Source organism: Astatotilapia calliptera, chromosome 16 (assembly GCF_900246225.1).
Source record: "Astatotilapia calliptera chromosome 16, fAstCal1.2, whole genome shotgun sequence".
Taxonomy (NCBI): domain Eukaryota; kingdom Metazoa; phylum Chordata; class Actinopteri; order Cichliformes; family Cichlidae; genus Astatotilapia; species Astatotilapia calliptera.
Genome location: NC_039317.1, coordinates 19,696,832 through 19,714,853, shown reverse-complemented (window position 1 = coordinate 19,714,853; position 18,022 = coordinate 19,696,832). Strand labels below are relative to the sequence as shown.

The window sequence follows — 18,022 nt, the reverse complement described above, 5'->3', positions numbered from 1 at the left end:
ATATGGACTAATAATAGCCTCTGCACTTTCATTTACATTCACATTTTTAGCTCTCTCCAGGACCAGAAGTGTTATTGGAAGCTACATTTTCCCCGTTCAGATTAATTATAGCAGTGATCTCTGAAAAAAAGGCCTTTAGCTTGTGGAAAACATCCTCCCCTGATGTAGGGCTAATGCTCGGTGGAAAAGGGATCTTTATTTTGTGTGTGGATGTCTTCAGTCTTGCTGTACACAGAAACTGATTATTCTGACTTAATGATTTAAACATGAGGATGGTTTAGATCCATTGGTTCCACTTTATTAGTAAAATATATATTTAAAACAACTTTTTGATCTGAAATTAAATAGATGCAATAATGTGATTTGACTCTGGGTTATTTGCACATTGAAATAAATTATGAATAAGTAAGTGGCTCTATTTGTTGGTTTGGAGCTGTTCTGTTTTATGCATTCAGTAAAAGACTCTATTACGCTGTAAATTTCAGCCGTAGACACACACAGCTGGCTGCAAGTGTGTGGTTTGCTTGATTAGAAACTCTTTTTTTTTTTTTTTTTAAACCACACATGCACATTGCATATTTAGCCTAGATTGTTTAATTGGGTCATTTAGGGAAACCATAACTAGATTATTATTCTGCATTCACTGGTTCTAATTAGATGGAATACCAGAGCGAGGAAGTTGATGCCAGCCTGGTGGAGTATGAGGACAATAGGCCCATTCTGGACATGTTTCTGCAGAAGCCCATGGGTCTGCTGTCCCTGCTGGATGAAGAGAGCCGCTTCCCTCAGGCCACCGACCAGACCCTAGTGGGTAAGATTGGAACTACAGTCGCAAACATGCTGAGATGTAGCACATAAAATAACTCAGTTACATAAGAGTTCACAGATCAATGCATAATGAGCCTTCACGTGCTGTAATTTTCTTCTACATGTCTTCTTTACAGATAAGTTTGAGGACAATTTGCGCTGCAAATATTTTTTGATACCAAAACGAGTGGAGCTTTGTTTTGGAATTCAGCACTATGCCGGACAGGTATCAGATACTTCATTGGATGTGTTTAACTAACAATCTACTGCCTTGATGATGATGGGTGTGAGCATGTAAACCAGTGTTCAGGCCTTTGAAATGCTTGGTAAAACCTTCTATTCTGATTATGCCTTTACTTTGAGTATTTCATAAACATCTGCATACTTTATGGAAGGATTTTTCTCTACATCTGTTTTGGGGTCTGATTAGGTTTGTTGTGACTTAAAAAAAATTATTACATCCCATATAGAGAAAAATAGGAAACAAAATCCTATAAGTCTGTGAAATTTTACTAAAAAGTCTATCTTAGTTGATCCTTCACATTTTCTCATAATGTTAACTTTTTTCATACTTATTTCTTATAAATATCTTATATGAAGAAAATGTGAAAAGAGACACTTTTTTGAGTGGATTATAATATGAGACATGCGAACATATGAAGAGTGGCACAGTGCAGCAGTGGTTAGGACTGGAGCCTCATAGCAACCAGGTCCTGGGTTCAAATCTACCACCCAGCTGGGGCTCCCTACAATGAGTCTACCCTCTTTCCCTGCACCTGCATAGATTCTCTCTGGGTACCCGAGCTCCCATACTACAAAGATCTGCCTGTGTAGGTAACTGGTGATTCTAATTTGGCCAAAGGGGTGAATGTGAATGGTTGTCTGTTTCTCTGTGTTATCCCTGTGACAGATTAGAAACCCTGCCTGTCAACTCATGACAGCTAGGATAGGCCTCAGCCCTTTTTCCCTGTTTCCCTTCTTTAAGAATGGCTTCTTGACAGCCATCCTTCGCTGGGAAACCATTTTTGACGAGGGTTCAGCAAACAGTAGATTTCTTCCTATTTCTTAAGGCCATGACTTTCAGATACTGTTCATCTGCTAGACATTTTTTAGTGCTGCTACTTCTTCCTTTGTCCTTTAGTTGTTCAGTTTCCTCAGATTTTTTAATGACATACTGCACACCATGCCGAGATATGCCAAGCTTTCAGCTAATAGCTCTTTGGGAATCACCAAGCTGTTTGAACTGTGTTATTGGAATTTTTCATAAATCCAGGACTGGATAGCGGCACAGCAAACTTATCGCATGTCACTGAGGAAAAACGCAGGTGTTTCTAAAAACATCTGTATTCCAGTAAGCTTTGACAGTTTGGCAGAAGCAGCATGCGCAACACCGGCAACTGAACCTCAAATGGATTTCAGCCATCAGTATTTTTATTGCTCACACCTGTGGTTTTTCTGTGGTTAAAAGGAACATCAGTTTTCTCTGGGATCTTTTTACCCTCACATAAGATGTGTGTGTGTGTATATATATATATAAATTAAACCATACCCCAGCATTAATTTCAGCCTTATCATAGAGTGATGACAATTCAGATTCAGAAAATGTGAATTGACTGTTACACGTACGTGTATTTCTCATGTCCTACTCAACAGGTAATGTACAATGTGAATGGCTTTTTGGAGAAAAACAGAGACACTCTCCCTGCAGACATTGTTGTGGTGTTGAGGACGTCAGAGAACAAACTTTTGCAGCAGCTGTTTTCCAGCCCCTTAACTAAAACAGGTATGATATAATGCTATTTAGAAAATCTCAGCAACTAACCACTAGCCACAGAGGAAATGGAAACTTTCCTTTTGTTAACAATTGCGGGACTATATCACTCAGTGAATAGTGCTGCTGTGTACTCTTCCCATAAATGTTCAGGTAAGTGGGTTTCTTTAAGACGCGACTCCCAGGCATCTGCTGCCCCCCCCCCCCCCCCCCCCCCAGCCCCCCTTCATTTCAAGCCTCTGCGTGCCGTGCTCGGATAAATCTGCAGTCTCCATTATCTCTTGAGAGGCTCAGCTCTCCGCATGGCGCTCTGTTTTTATTTTCACTAAGCTGTCCCTCTTGGTTTCCCTCTGCTGAATGCTATCTGCAGATTGTGGGTGCAGTGGGATATTTTTATGATAAGGTTTCTAAATACCCAGGGGATGAAAAAAGAGTATTTAGAGAACACAAAAGCAACTCTTCCCACCTCTTTTCTGTTGGTTAAATGAAGGTAGAGTAATGTGCTTGTCATTAGCTGGGGCTGGGGCCCTCCTGGTCACTTGATTTAGCTGAAATGCTAATAGATGTTTTATATTATCAGATTCCCACTTCCTACTTTTATTTCAGCTAAGCCACTTTATGTGATTCACTTCCTTTTTTAGGCACCTGTAAATTCCTGCTTTCTCTCCCAGTGGCATTAGAAGGAGATTCGATTCACAAAAGGCACCTAAGCTGAGACTCCTGTAGAAATCTGTGCAGCGTGTCTGCAAACTTCAATTGCTGGCTGTGCACGAGGGAGCCTTCAGCCACTTCCTTTCTGCAATTACGAGCTTCAGAAAAGTACACTCTATAAAACCCAATTCAGTGAACACTTAATTTCAGTGCACAAAGGCACTGAATAGAAACTAAGATGTGCTGCAGTGTTTACTGCTGCACTCCTGAAAGCTTCTTTATTTCCTTTTTTCTTTTCAACTGTGTTTGTGTCTGACCTGACTATCCTGAAATGTTTAAGATTCTTTTAGAAACACCGTGCTTACACAGATCTTTTTTAATTTTAGAGTCAGAGGTCCGATTTTCATATTGCAGCTTGTGGACCCGCAGATCATCTCGTTAGATAAAGAGCTATGAAACACTGCTCGGGCTTATCGTGCCGGAAAAGATGGAGCACTGTTTAAGTGAGATACAGTAACGCATGAGAAAATTATAAATCTATTCTTCGGGGTAAAATTTGTGGGGAGATTTAATTTGCATTTTACTCCACATTATGGATTCTCTGTTATCTGTGAAATTACCATTATCTGGGGCGATCTGATGGAAATCTGTTTTACACCAGGGTGGTTTCACTGTCTGGGCCGCCCCCTCAGTGTGTCACCACTAGGGGACATCATCGTAGACCTGCAGCGGCCTGGATGCAGAGATGAAAGCGAAATGCTGGATCTGGGGTTTTGGACTACACATATTGTGCATGAATGCACTGGAGGTTAATGTTTGTGGTGATGCACATGTCACACTGCAGTGAGGACACAATACCTATAAATCAGACAATTTAGCTTTTTGGTTTCTGTCGACTGTAAAACAAGCGACCGCAATTTGAGAATGTGATATCCCGACCGTTCATGATTGAAGGGTAGCAGGGAAGTGTGAAGGCCTCAGAAAGTAAAAAGTTCCCAGGCGGTGAATAGCGAGGGCACTTGAGCCTTGCAGAATGTGGGTCCTTGAGGCTTGGACATGTGGTGGTGTTTTGTCAGAGGAAATGGGATGTATTTGCATGGACAAATTCCTCAGAGCCAGGGCCTTTCCCAGATCAGGGGAATCACAGTGTTTGAATTGGCAGAGCTCACTTGGGTCTACCAGGGCTTGGGCAACCCACGGTCACAGTACAGTGGACGTGTGTGTGTGCGCGTGTGTGTGTGGCCTCAGGGCTGCCTGGCCCTGCTGATTGTAGCATAGCACATCTGCACATGCACACTTCTCATCGAGACTGCCAGTTCTTTGTCAGAGGATGGAGTTCACAGATAGTGGGCCGCGCAGGCACACACATGCTATATTCTCATTCAACCGATAAGGTTTTAACATCTTATACTGTACGCTGAAAAATAACAGGTATGAACGGGACCTGCACTGATGTAATTTGGTGTCATTTTGAATTATTCATTGGCAAGCCACCATTTAAAAAATTAATCACGGGATGATTTCTGTATATAAAGATTTACTATTACATGCCGTCTTTGAAAGGGACGCTATTAGCACCTAATACATAGCATTCGTGACTTCTTATTACCAGCTTCTAAACAAATAAACCCTCCCTGAGTTTGTATGCATCTTTGTATTTTCCTCTTTGTATTTGCAGAATAAATAATTAGATATATCATAGATCCTGCACTATCCTTCAGAACAAATGTGAAATATTTATCCTCTGTCTGAGTTTTTCCCATTTATTTTCAAGTTTATACTATAATTTAATGTCCCTTTGATTACATTTATCTCATACCTAACTCCCCTAGTTATTTTGCAGATTTAAAAGCAAAAAGCTGTTTTTAATGGTCAGTTTTACCACGTCACATCACAATCTGAAGTCTAATATTTGTCAGCTGGAGCATTTATGCCATTTGCCAATTGCTGCAGTTGCTAAAGAAGCTCATGCCGTTAATATGCTCTGCAAGATCTTTAGGGCTGTGGAGTTCATATTGAGCAATTTACATATTGGTTTTACATCTTCACACAAAGCCACAGTTGCAGCTCTCCCATCCTCTGCCATCTCCCTCCGTCTCCCTTCATGTAAGGAGATCCTCCTGTGTGGAAGTGACAGGCTTCTCCCAGCGATATGACATATTTGGCTCTTTGTTCTCTGCCTTTTTTCATCCCAGTCGGCAGACACTGCAGTCTTTCACTGCACTTCCACATATTCTCTCTAGCAGGAGAGACACTCACCAAGTAATACTTTTGTTTGAATTCTCTCCTAATCGCAGTATTGGGGAATGTTTTGAGTCAGCAGAGGGATTTTTTTTTTTTTGACGGGCCTTGCACATCAATAGCAAGAAGCCGGCTCTCCTAAGTCACATGGTACAACATCCTTTGATAAATGCAACACTGTGTTGTGTCACTAAAAGCCAATTACACCATGCTTTTTTATGATTGATCTGCTTTGACAGTAGTGGATGGCATTTAAATCAACAGCCCCCGAAGCCATCTCTAGGCATAAACGGTGGTGGTTATAGAGGGTGGGTAGGGTGGCGGGGGGTTACGGGTGCTTTAATCTAATTTGCTTGGTTGCTGAGTTGAGTTTCTAGATCACATGTTTTCAAAAAGAGAGCGGGAGAGCGGGCAGAAATATCCAGCAAGGCTCTGCTCACTCAGCTCAGGAAGGCTGCTCTCTCTTACAACTTTGATTGTCCCCCGTGTCGACAGCTCGATCCACAGCTTCTGAAGTACAAGGCGCACACTGGCACTCATAAAAGCATGTAGGGAGGTGTCATATTGAACGCGGGATTGCTTTTTAATCCCGAGCACATTGACTATTCTTGTCAATAGAACCCCAATACAACTGCCAGCTTGAGCTTTTTTTTTTCCTACAGGATTCTTGCTGGGCTTAATTTTCAAAGTGAACGCACAGATGCCAAGGAAGGGTTTTTTTCTTCTCTTTCTACCCCCCACTCCCCACACACCGCTCTGCCTCTCTCTGTTTGCGTCTTGGTAGTCCATGCCAAGAGCAACATGCGTGAAGCAGAAACGATCAGTGGGACGCTCCTCCACCTGTTTCTCAAGTCTGAATGACCTGGGAAATATTCCCCTCACCTGCTCGCCCTCCTTTTCAATTATTAACCTCTTATATTTCCACTCCTTTTCTCTTTTCGTTTTATTTTTATCATGAGAACTCTGAGAATAAGGGCTGTCTCCATCTGTAACTTAAAACACATGTAGCCTATTCTTCAGCTGAATCCGCTTTCAAAGAACAAATCTTCCTTTTCTAGCTCGTCTCTGTGTTTGAATAATTATTATCCACATCATTAGACAAGCTCCTTACTGTATCTAAATTAGAAGGTCTTCTTTTCAGGCCGGACATCACAGGTGTTCCCTTGGCTTCGTGTCTCAGGAGGCAGAAATCTTTGAGGATACTGACTATTAACCAATGCTCTAATCATCTAGTCAGGAGGGGATATGAAACCCGCCGGAAGAATGAATTAATACGACCCGCCAAGGAATACACGAAGAAAGCAGCGAGTGTCCATTTGCAAGGCTTAGGTACAACTGTCATAGTTTCTCTCATCGCAGCGCAGCCCCTTCATCTCCTCTTGATGGTGTCATGGAAGTGAGAGGCGTAAAAGCACAGTGACACTCCACGAGCCCGTTCCACTCGCAGCCGCTAATTCATCATGACAAATGTGCTCAGATGATCTGGCCCAGCAGCACTAATGGGGAGAAGAGAGAGCGCACTTCATTTGCACAAGACCCACTCCAATTAATCCATCCAGCTTTACTCTGGGCTAATTGGAGCAGGGCCCTCCCTGCCTGTGTGCTGGTAATATACCCGACACAGTTTAACAGCCCCTGTTCTCAAAGATCATACTTTTTGTGCGTGCGTGCGTGCGTGCATGTGTGTAGGTTTTGCCGAAGGGGCCTTTGAGGTTGTAAAATCTGTTCCCGGTATCCTAAACACAAGACCTTCTCACAAACATGTGTTCATAATGAGCAATTAACTGCTCACATTTCCATCATATCGGGCTTTACTCTGTCCTTTCTTCTATTTTTGGGTTCCAGTTTTGATCTGTTGGTTATTTTTCCAAACGTATTTACAACAAATATAAAAAGCATATTTTAATATGGCAGAATGTCTTGCATTTAGTTTGTTGCCTGATACAAAAAAAAAACTGATTTATTAGCAGAATAAACAAGCAGATGCATAAATAGAAATCGGGAGATAACTGTCAAAAGCTAAAAGCAACATCAGTACTAGCTTAAAAGACTCTTTTGAAGAGTGCTCACATCATATGTTTTTGGTTGTTTTGACTACAGCAGTGTGTGTGTGCACATATTTGTGTGTGTGTGTATCTATGTGTGCTATGAACGGCACATTGCTTTGGCTCAGTGCAAAACCCTTTGGCACCAGTAGGACACCCTTTGTCTAAAGTTAGAAGTGCACTGCCTGTTAATTAATCCATCCTAAATTGATTTTGATCAGTCCGGCTTTTGATTGAAGCTTCTAATACATGTTTGATAGTGCAGCGTCCTCTGGGAAAAGGCAGGCGCTGATCCGGTGTTTAAGTTTCTGGCTCGCTGTCAGACGATGTCCTCACCAACCGATGCGAGTCTTGAAATGATATCGCAGAAGACGAGAGCATATTTGCATTTTCGAAGTTTGTCTGTGTGCGGTAGAAAATCTAGAACAATTGTTGGGCTGTCACTTTGGCTTTATCTTTAAAAAAAAAACTTAAAAAGGTTTTCCTTCTTGCCATACACGGCTGCTCGGGTAATGCTGCCTCCTGTGTCTGCAGACGTATTTTTCTAAAGGTGTGTGTGGCACATCTGTGCAGCTATTGTTTATTCATGGAGTAAACCCTTTGAAATGTGTTAAGATACTTCCCACTCATTATAAAAATCCTGCCACCCATGGATTAGGACTTTGATGTCACCAATCCTGCTTCAAAGGCTTCTTTCACTGCTATTAATCACAGTTTAGCCTCTGAAGATATAGCCAGAGAAAACATTTGGACATCTTGTGCAGAAACTTTGAAATGTTCAGACTGTCTTGCATATGCTATGTTCACATCCTTTCCACTGTGTGTGGGGCTGTTGGACTGCTGTGCACACAGATGCACTCCTGAGCCCATGGATTCAGCTTAGTTTTTTTTCCTTTATACTCTCCTGCTCTATGAACACCAACATAGTGGTGCACGCTTTATACACCTTTTTCTTGTATGTTGAATAAAAAAGAAAAGAAAATCAATCCCGGAGTGTTTACTGAAACGCCGCTGGCTCATTCCCAAATATTATTTGCTTTCTCATATTACTGCATGAAAGTCCACTGGCTTCATTCTTGTGTTCAACAGGAAATCTGGCGACGTCCAAAGCGAGAGTCACCGCCGCCTCCAGATCTCTCCCACCACAGCTTGGTTCAGGACGCACCAAGGTGAGCATTCAGCCGTAGCCCGAATCATCACGTGCAAAAAAAAGCCCCATAATGCTTTTTTTACATTTTTTTTTATTTGTTGCTCACAGGCATTGCACCATAAGAAACCCAGTAAAAACCTGTGCTGTGAAGCATAGCCACATTAATTGACTGCCCTGTTATGTTTGCTGTCTTGCTTGTGGTGATACAGCATCGCCATCTGGCACTCAGTGTCTACATCATAAAAGTAGTTTCTGAGACTTAGTGAATATTGTTGTTTTTGTCGCTGGCAGGTAGCGTTTTAAATTTTAAGGATGACTTTTGCAGATTCTCCTAAATCAGCTTAAATCACTGCATTGGCTTGACGGTTTTCTTTCCATGATATTTCATGTAGAATCTCTTGTTGCATCCAGCAATGCTGATTGTTCATGTTCACTCTAAGTTTGTTTGAGCTGAGTCTTGGCAGCATCAGTGGCTGGAAATTTTCTTAAAAGAAAAAGCTCTTACTGCCTCTCCCTCTGAACTTTAACACTTTCATTTCTGGACCTTCTTTGTTTAAGGGGCAGAATTTCACAAGCTAATAATATCTCTAAGATCGCGTTTCTTAAATGACTGAAAATATTCAGCCTATGTTGACTAACTTTAATCTGATCTTTGTGTAGGAAATACGAAGTCACATGATGCTTTAACACTCGAACCTCTCTTAAAACTGAGTTTCAGATTCCTCTTGTCTTTCCATTTCTCTCTTCCTTTCCTTCCATGTTATTCGACAACATGTGCTGTACTCAAAGTCTCCCAAATACCTGTTGAAGGTAAGAGCCCTGTTTGATAATAGTAAAACTTTCTGAATCCAAATGCACCACCTCTGAAGCACAGGACAGATCTGAGAAAATAAACCCAACATAGTTCACTGAAGTTATCATCGCATTATTGTAATCCAAAAACTAAAACTTCAAACTGCGCTTCACAGACTGACTGTGCAGCTCCAGTCATAAAACATCAATCACAAGCTGCTTTTGGAAAATGTAAATCATCCCTTTTGAACCATTTTTTCTCCACACAGCCACATTCCTGAGTTATTAATGTAAACAAATGCACTGCGATGTGTCTTTTAGATTATAAAAATGCTTCATGTGAGACGGAAACAAAGGCCAGAATAACAGTGGGAATAATAACAGTCCTACTTTGTTGAGCTTCCACTAAGCACCTACTCAGTTATTCTTGAAGAAGAGAGGACTTCTTAGTAATAACTCTGTGAGACTGATGTAATATGTATGCGTCTCGTTCTCAATCAGAGTTGGAGAAAAGTTGACAGAAACTGACGCTTACGAGAAGCTACCAGTGCGCTCAGATTAAAGTGACAGTTGTTAGAACAGTGGAAGTGAGTCTCCGATAGCCGTTTGCTATTCTGAAAGCAGATCATACAGAAGTACAAAGTGTCGGAGTGTCTCGTTCCTATGCAGCTCGCACAGCCTTTCACGTACCTTCCTTTCTCCGTGCAAGGATGAAATAAAGTATTAAGATATTCACTTACTATAAAATATCTATTGCATCATTAATTTTGATGAAGCCATGAACTGCGAAGGCCATTAGAAAGCTTATATTGTGTCCTCGTTAATCCGCCGTCATCAGGATGACTGTCTGCTCGGTGACGGCTAGTCTCATTACTCAGAATGCTCTGCAATTTTCCCATGCCCCACAGCAGTGCCGAATTATTCTCTAGATTGTTAGCTTTAAGTGTTTATGAGGCTGTGTTATACAGACGGCACAGTTAGTACAGCTGTGTTTTCCCAACTGGCCCATTTAGAGGAAGGGGACCTGCTGTAATAATACCTTTATTTCTGCAGAGCCCGCTGAAGATGTCATGTCGCAAATGAACAGCATCTCATTTGAATCTGCTGCATTTTATGTTGCAGTGGCCTAAGTCTGGCCTGATCATCAGTGCAGCGTGCTTATCGCGACTGTTTGTGTTCAGGTGGACACCATGGAGATGATCCGCCACCCAGAAGAAACCACCAAGATGAGGAGACAGACGGTGGCCTCCTATTTCCGTGTAGGTGTTTGCATTTCTCACTAAAAATGACTGCCCGGATGACACGTACTCCACCATACATCAGCAGGAAAATGAGACTGAAGTCTGCGTGCTGGTCTCATTTTGCCGTTGAGCATTTTTAAACTGTGTACTTTGTTTGTAAGAGTAACAAAGAAAAGCTTCAAATGTGAAAATAAAATGATAGCTGCTTTTCAGGTTCAGCTGAGCAGCTAATGATCTTCATAACATATGAAGCTGCAGACTAATTTGAAGCTCATACAAATATGATTAATTTATGCTGTATCAATAACTCCAAACAGCAAGATTCAATGACGTAAAGCAGGAGCACTGATTGTCTGAAAACAACTAAAAGCCTTCCACTGATGAGTGGATTAACTTGTTATTAATATGATGTTGTAACTGATCAAACCAGCAAAGTCTGTGATATCAATGGATCCTTCAGTTATTACTGATATAATATTTACATTAAATGAATTATGGGTATTCATGTGTTCTTTGTCAATTTACCTCTGATGAAAAGCATTAAAAGATGTCCTCAGCTTGCTCTGGGGACTAGCTGGGGAATGTTTGCTGAAGATGGCTGGTGGACAGCAAAATTGAATTTAATGAATTTGTTCTGTGTAAATCAGTAACTGTCTGCCAACAAGTCCACTGCAGCTTTATAAAGTAGGGGTTGTACTCACTTGTGGACACAAATAGTTGCAGACACCATGGATGAGTAGTCATTTCTGTTATATTGCCTTGTAGGACGAGTGTGAAGTTGAACAAGTTAACACAGAATTGGCAGGTACTTGAACGTCTGCAGGGATGTCATGCTCATGGCCTGATGATGAAATGTGCTCTGCTTTGGTCAATTGGATCCAAGTGAGAGGACCTTAGCATACTCATAGACTATGAACCTGTAACACACCTTTCATTTCATAAAATGTAAATACATCTCAGTAAATACATCTTTAATTAGTGCTTAAAAAGAAGACGTCACTTCTAAAACAACTGATGGACAAAACCCTATATTTAATCCCAAAGCAGGTCACATACCTTGTTTTTAAGTGCTGAAGACTGCCAGGACCTGGATGAATGAGAATCTACTTGCACACTTTAATTCGTTTTGTTATTACATTGCATTTTTTTTTAACATTACCATAACTGATACCAACAATTCTGCAAATAGAATTACACAGTGTTGCTTTTTTTTCAAATCCCTAAATAATTCACGATGTCTTTTACTTTAGAATTGAAAACACTGTTGTGTCCTGTTGGGATAGATTTGTTTATTGATTCATACTGATTCATTCTCGTGGGTACCATCGAGCTTGTTATGAGACTGTCTGGAAAAAGTTTGAATGCTTCTTCCAGTGCAGATCTGATCTGACCTTTGAACCCTGATAATATGAAACGATATAACTGCTCTCTCGTGTCTTCTCTTGCTTCTGCCCTCATTGTTGTGTTTGTGCAGTACTCCCTGATGGACCTGCTGTCTAAGATGGTCGTGGGCCAGCCACACTTTGTGCGCTGCATCAAACCTAATGACGACAGGCAGGCACTCTGCTTCTGCAAGGAGCGGGTGATGGTGCAGCTGCGTTACACTGGGATCCTGGAGACGGTGAACATCCGCCGCCAAGGCTACTCCCACCGCATCCTGTTTGAAGACTTTGTCAACAGGTAAGAGTGGCGTCGAGACAGGCGGCGCCTCCTCTCTGCAGCACGCACGCACGCTGACACAACCCCAGAGATGGCGTAGAACAAGTGAGCCGTGCTCTACATCACACAAAAACACGGGTTCTTTAATTAGATAGGGGTACATGTTGAGCAGAGCAAGAGGCTGACTAATTGGCAGTCATTAGTGATAGTGCAAGACTAAATCCTGCAGCTCTTTTAACTGGGTGGATACTCCAGTCTGGAAGATATGGATTAAATTCAAACAAGGAGGAACTGTGATTATAAGGGGTGATGCATTTTAATAGATTTCCTTTTACTATTCATAAAGAGTTTGTTCTTATACTCGGTGACCTGAAAAAGCTCAAACATAGTCTCCTTGTCCCATCGGTATTACATTAGAGCACAATTAAAACAAGTCTCATCATTAACGGGGGGCTTTACGTAAGGGTGTTGTTTTGGGTTTTTAAAAATATGGGACAGGATCCGTTTAACTGTTACTAAGCACTACACGCTTCCTCCAATTTAAAAGCGTACACCTAAATTTTAAGGGGAAAAAAATCCACACATTTAGATGAGGCTGTGCGAAAATGCCAGAAAGCTTATGTTTGATCAGTGTTCCTTTGAAAAGTATTCCAGCCACCTCTAATGTGGAGACTTTAAGATTATATAAAATTTAATTAACTTAGACTTGTGGAAAGAAGAACTTTGAGATGACTGGTTAGTGTCGTTGCTTCGGGGGAAGCTTTAAAAATGTGGGCCTAATTTTGGCGAGCTGAAACTTTGAATGACCACATGGTGTTTCCCTGCATGTCCTACTTTTGCTCCCAGTATTGAAGGCCGATTACTGGAAGATCGCACACAACCCCCGGCACGATGACGTCCCTGTTGTCTCCTGTGCCTGAAGTGTGCCTGTGTGAGAAGGAGAGTGTGTAAATATATTTTAACCTTGCTATTGAATCCATATCATCCTACCTGAGCCAGGCAGAAGTCATACAGACAGACCTGAATGGCTAAACTGCACCTTTAGTGAAAACTGATTTAAATTTGTGCTCCCATATCAAAGGCTCGTCTGATGTTGCAGTGCTTTGTATTTACCATCAAAGAAATAACAGGTATCAACAGGAATTAGAATGAAAGGCTGTAGACTGAGGCGGGGAGGGGAGTTCAAAGAAGTTTTTCTTCTTGTTGTTCTTCTTCTTTTTGACCACTGCCAGAACACGAAAGATGAACGAGTATTTCTGGAGCCTTGATGTCCCTGAGCAAACAGTTAGAACCACTCTGTCCTATGCTGGTATTTTATAAACAGCAGGATCAGTGGATGGATCCAGACAATGTGAGCAATAAACAGCGGCGTGGGTGATGCACACTGATAGGCCTGCGCTAATGAGGATCTTCTGTGGCCACTGAAATAGGAGACGATGATGCATTGAAAAGAGATCCAGCGCTGGTCTCTGTTAAAGAGTCATGTTTGACTCAGATTTCTGAGCAGCAGGAAGTTTTTAACTGTGGTTCTCTTAACAGTACTTCTAGTAGCAATGTGCAACAAGATGTTGATATTGATAATGTCATTTCTTGAAGACAGTTAAGTAAGTAGGCACTACGTCATCCCCTAGTCTACCAAAACTAAGTTAGCTAAATTATCAATATCTTGTCAAATATTCAACATTTCAAGATTTGTATATCAGATGGCTCCAGTTTCAGACACATGCTTGATTTATTCTCTATAATTTAGTGGTTTATATATTTTCCTAATAAGTGAAAGATTCCTGGTTCAATCCCAGGAGAACACAAAGATCCCTTTGAGCTTGCATTAGGAGGGTATGGAGGCTTATTTCACTTAAAAAATCAGAAGTTTGAAGTTTGAAGCTGTAAGTCAACATTTTTAGATACCTAACTTGAAACTTTTAGACTGCCTAATCAAAAAATAAATGAATAAGTGGCAGAACAATCTTTTATAGGAATGACATACGTTAAAAATGTGTTAAAAAAGTTGCCAAATCAAATATGTGATCCCTTGTCACTAAGAAAGCAGTTGAAAGTAGCTTTTTAAAATTCTTTAAATCTGTTTATATTGTTCTATTATTGGCATGTCAGTGTCTCAGGAGGTAAAGCAGGTTGTCCACAAGTTCATAGTTTGATTCCGGGTCTTCTAGTTTGCACATAGTCTTCTCTGCATCCATCTGACTGCCTGCTACATGCATTTGTGTGCATGCATTTGTACTGCTTAAAGACGTCGAATAAAGCTCTGTCAGTTGTGTGTCAGTGAATCTGTGAATGCAGCTTGTAATAAAAACACCTTCAGCAATTCGTTAGCCTCTTGACACCCTGTGTTCTCATATCGGGACACTGTATTTTGGGTTTTCTGCACAGTTTTTCACTTAACTTAGTGTTTTATCCAACCTTGATTTTATTGTGTTATGCTTTTTGAGGACGTAAAAACTATGTAACAAAGTAACGACTTCCTGTGCAAAGATAATGCTTAGTTTTTATATTTATCAGCTCCAAATACTCCCAGATTTTTTTTAAAATAATAGCAAAACACAATATCTCTGCTTGAGTAACTACATTTGTTCAAAGGTGTCCTTTTTCTCTTCATTATCTCCTCTTCCAGATATTACTATCTTGCATTTCGGGCTCACGAGATGCCTGAAACTAGCAAAGAAAACGCTGTTGCCATACTGGAGAGGGCCAAATTAAAAGACTGGGTGCTGGGAAAGACAAAGGTGGGGTTATTTTTAAAACAAAAAGTTTAATATTGAAGTTATTTGTATTTGTAAAAGACATTAAAGTTTGTAAAGACATAAAAGAAATAGACATAATCAAGCTTTGGATGTCCTAAGCAGAGCAAAATGTCCTGTCAGGTTTTTCTGAAATACTACCATGTGGAACAACTGAACCTGCTGCTGCGGGAAGTAATAGCTCGGGTGGTGGTGATGCAAGCTTACACTAAAGGCTGGCTCGGGGCCCGGCGTTATCGAAAAGAGAAGGAGAAGAGAAGCCGTGGGGCCACAATCATCCAGTCAGGTACGCTGGTTTTGATTAAACAGTAAACAGGAAGAGCGATTATTCAAACTTAAGTCAAAAATATGAAAAGAAAGATGAGTTGTGATATATTCTTTTATCGGTCGTGATGAAACAGGTGCAAATTTGATGTGAGGTGGTTTCTTAATGACATCTAGCCTATTATGTGCCTGTGAGTCTTCATAAAAGAGATAGTTTGATAACCACAGCTTGACCTATGAGGGTTAAGAGCAATGCTTCAGAGCAGACAATAAGACCTCAGAGAGTTCAAAGGGATCCATCCCTCTGCCACCTGGTTTAGCAGTGTTTTGAAGTGGGATCTTGTGTAGTATGCGCAGTCTATTTTGTTTCACAGAGGTAGGTCAGCAATCTCTCGCACACACACACGCATACACACACTGTCTCTTTCTTTTCCCCTTAGCCTGGAGGGGCTATGTTGCTCGGCAGAACCTCAAGCAAATCAAAAAAGAGCGGGAAGAGGCAGCTGTCCGCATACAATCAGGTAAAGAAATGTTTAAATTTTCAAGTTCAAATATTCAAGTGGAGACATCTGGAATTTCTCACGCGGCCCCATGTCCGGTGGAAATTCGCGCCACTGTTTTCATACATTTTCAAAAGGAAACGGGATAAAGGCCTGGAAACCTTACATCTTTGTGAAACACCTTTTTGATCTCCATGAGTGGCCTACGAAATAGTAATAATTAATTAATAATGCATACAGAAAAGCTTTTGAAAGTTTGGGCAGCATTTGGTCCCCATGTTTCAGAAGAACAGTGCATACTGAGATCCTTTTTTTCCTTTCATCTCTTTCCCAGTAAAGGCAAGAGAGGGGCTTATCCCTTCTGTTTCCTCACGACTTCCTCTCTCAAATTCCTGGCCTATTACACAGCTCTCACATACCAGAAACAAGATGCCTTTTTATACTGTCAACCTTTTCATCTGAAATGTAAATTAATTCTTACTCAGTGTGCCTTGACGAAGATCAAAGTGGGCACATTAACCTTCCCAGCCCCCCTCCCCCTCCTCGGAGGCTCTCACTGGAGGACAAGGGAGGGTGCCAAAAGGGGCAGGAGAGAGGAGGGCAGGAGGGAGGAGATCTGGCATTGTTTCCCCTGGCTCTCCTAAGGGCTGCCCTCATCTGGCACATGGAGCATCTCAGTCGCCTGCACACCTTGTGTAAATGTCCTCCATTAAACCCTTGTAAATAAAGCTGCAGAATGGGTAAACATGGTTTTGGTGTTGGGAAAGCCTCTCTGTCGCCGCTGTCTTTCTTTTTAGAGAAGCGTGTTTGTGTGTGGCCGCCGGGGTTCGGGAAGGGGATGGAAGGCGGGGTGGGGGGAGAACCTGAACCTGACATAAGTGGGGCCTCAGCCCCCCGGCGGAGCACTCCAGCACATTCACTTTGTGTGTTCTCTGCAGCTTATAGCCTTTGAGGTGGGCTGCATTTGCATTCTGAAAATAAACAGATGCCTTTCAAATGTATGAGCCTGGTGGCTTCTCAGATCTCAGCGGGGCCTGGGGGACATGCTCACCATCGATCAGATTAGACCATGCAAAATAGAACCATTGCTCAACAATGTACTTGAGCCTTCTTTTCCTGTGCATATAATTTTACCAGAAAAACACAAAGCCCGTCGACGGAGTAAGTCAGCAGGCTCCTTTTACCATCCGTCTGAGCTCAGTGTGTCTCAATAATCGCACAAAGTTTCCTCACTGCAGCGCCACAGACCATATATGCATGCTAAACACATCTCACTTCCTCGCGGGTGAATCCAGAGTTTCTTAATACAAAACTGTTTGGTGCTCCTGATTAATATATATAATAAATACACTTTGTGTGTAATTGTGTGAGCATGCAACATGTATATGAGGACAGGGGTGAGGCATTTGACCATTTGACAGCGTGTCTGGCATTCATATCCTGTGCAGCTTACAGGGGCCATCGGGTGCGTCGGGACTGTGGACCCCAGGAGCACAGATGTCACCCTGAGGCTGGAGAAAAGACCACCAAAGAGGAGCATTTAGGGTGAGCTTTGACATTTGTTGTCCTTCAGCATCTGTTCTCATTGGTCTCATTTTTCCTGTACTTTGATTTCTTTTGTAATTTCATTTGCTCCTCATTGCACAGACAATAGTCCACCAGTAGCCATGGCTGACTGAGCAAGAGGCCTCCCATGCTTGCCATTCATCTTCAGCCTTTGCTGGATGAGCTGCTTTTGCCTCATAATGAACTGCTGTTTCACCCAAAGGAGAAAGCTCCTCCCTGTGCACCACCTCTTTCAGTTTTATAAACGTAATAAATAACTTTCCACCAAGATAGCACACTTGTCTGACCACAAGCGGGGCTGGGTGCTGCACTGGTGTCCAGATGTACGAGCTTGTGTTTATTCAACATATGGGCAGGCCAGACATTAAGAAAGTATTTGCTAAGCGGGAGAGCAGCCACTGAATGAATAGCGGCACACGAGGTGTTGATGGCAGCTTTTACCTTTTTTTTGTCATTAAAAAAGTCTCTAAGCATCCTAAAAATTGTTTTAAGTATCCCCGAATGATTTCAGACCTTTCACAATAGCTCTTAGAAAGAAAGACGTAAAATTAGAGATGCATTGCATATCTTGTTTAAATC

At 41.7% G+C, this 18,022-nt stretch overlaps 1 protein-coding gene across 6 annotated transcripts in view; it reads left to right on the top strand.

Moving 5' to 3' along the window:
* Positions 1 to 18,022, top strand: part of myo3b (myosin IIIB) — a 70,074-nt gene that overhangs the window by 31,196 nt on the left and 20,856 nt on the right. For 4 of the 6 annotated variants that reach the window (XM_026144906.1, XM_026144905.1, XM_026144902.1 and 1 more), the window contains 11 exons: positions 658 to 811; positions 945 to 1,033; positions 2,461 to 2,590; positions 8,605 to 8,684; positions 9,455 to 9,475; positions 10,639 to 10,716; positions 12,173 to 12,378; positions 14,987 to 15,098; positions 15,237 to 15,399; positions 15,818 to 15,898; positions 17,326 to 17,422. In XM_026144906.1, the coding sequence (XP_026000691.1) occupies positions 658 to 811; positions 945 to 1,033; positions 2,461 to 2,590; positions 8,605 to 8,684; positions 9,455 to 9,475; positions 10,639 to 10,716; positions 12,173 to 12,378; positions 14,987 to 15,098; positions 15,237 to 15,399; positions 15,818 to 15,898; positions 17,326 to 17,422 (1,211 nt within the window). The remainder of the gene's footprint in view (positions 1 to 657; positions 812 to 944; positions 1,034 to 2,460; positions 2,591 to 8,604; positions 8,685 to 9,454; positions 9,476 to 10,638; positions 10,717 to 12,172; positions 12,379 to 14,986; positions 15,099 to 15,236; positions 15,400 to 15,817; positions 15,899 to 17,325; positions 17,423 to 18,022) is intronic. The other 2 variants (XM_026144904.1, XM_026144903.1) reach the window with 1 other exon arrangement.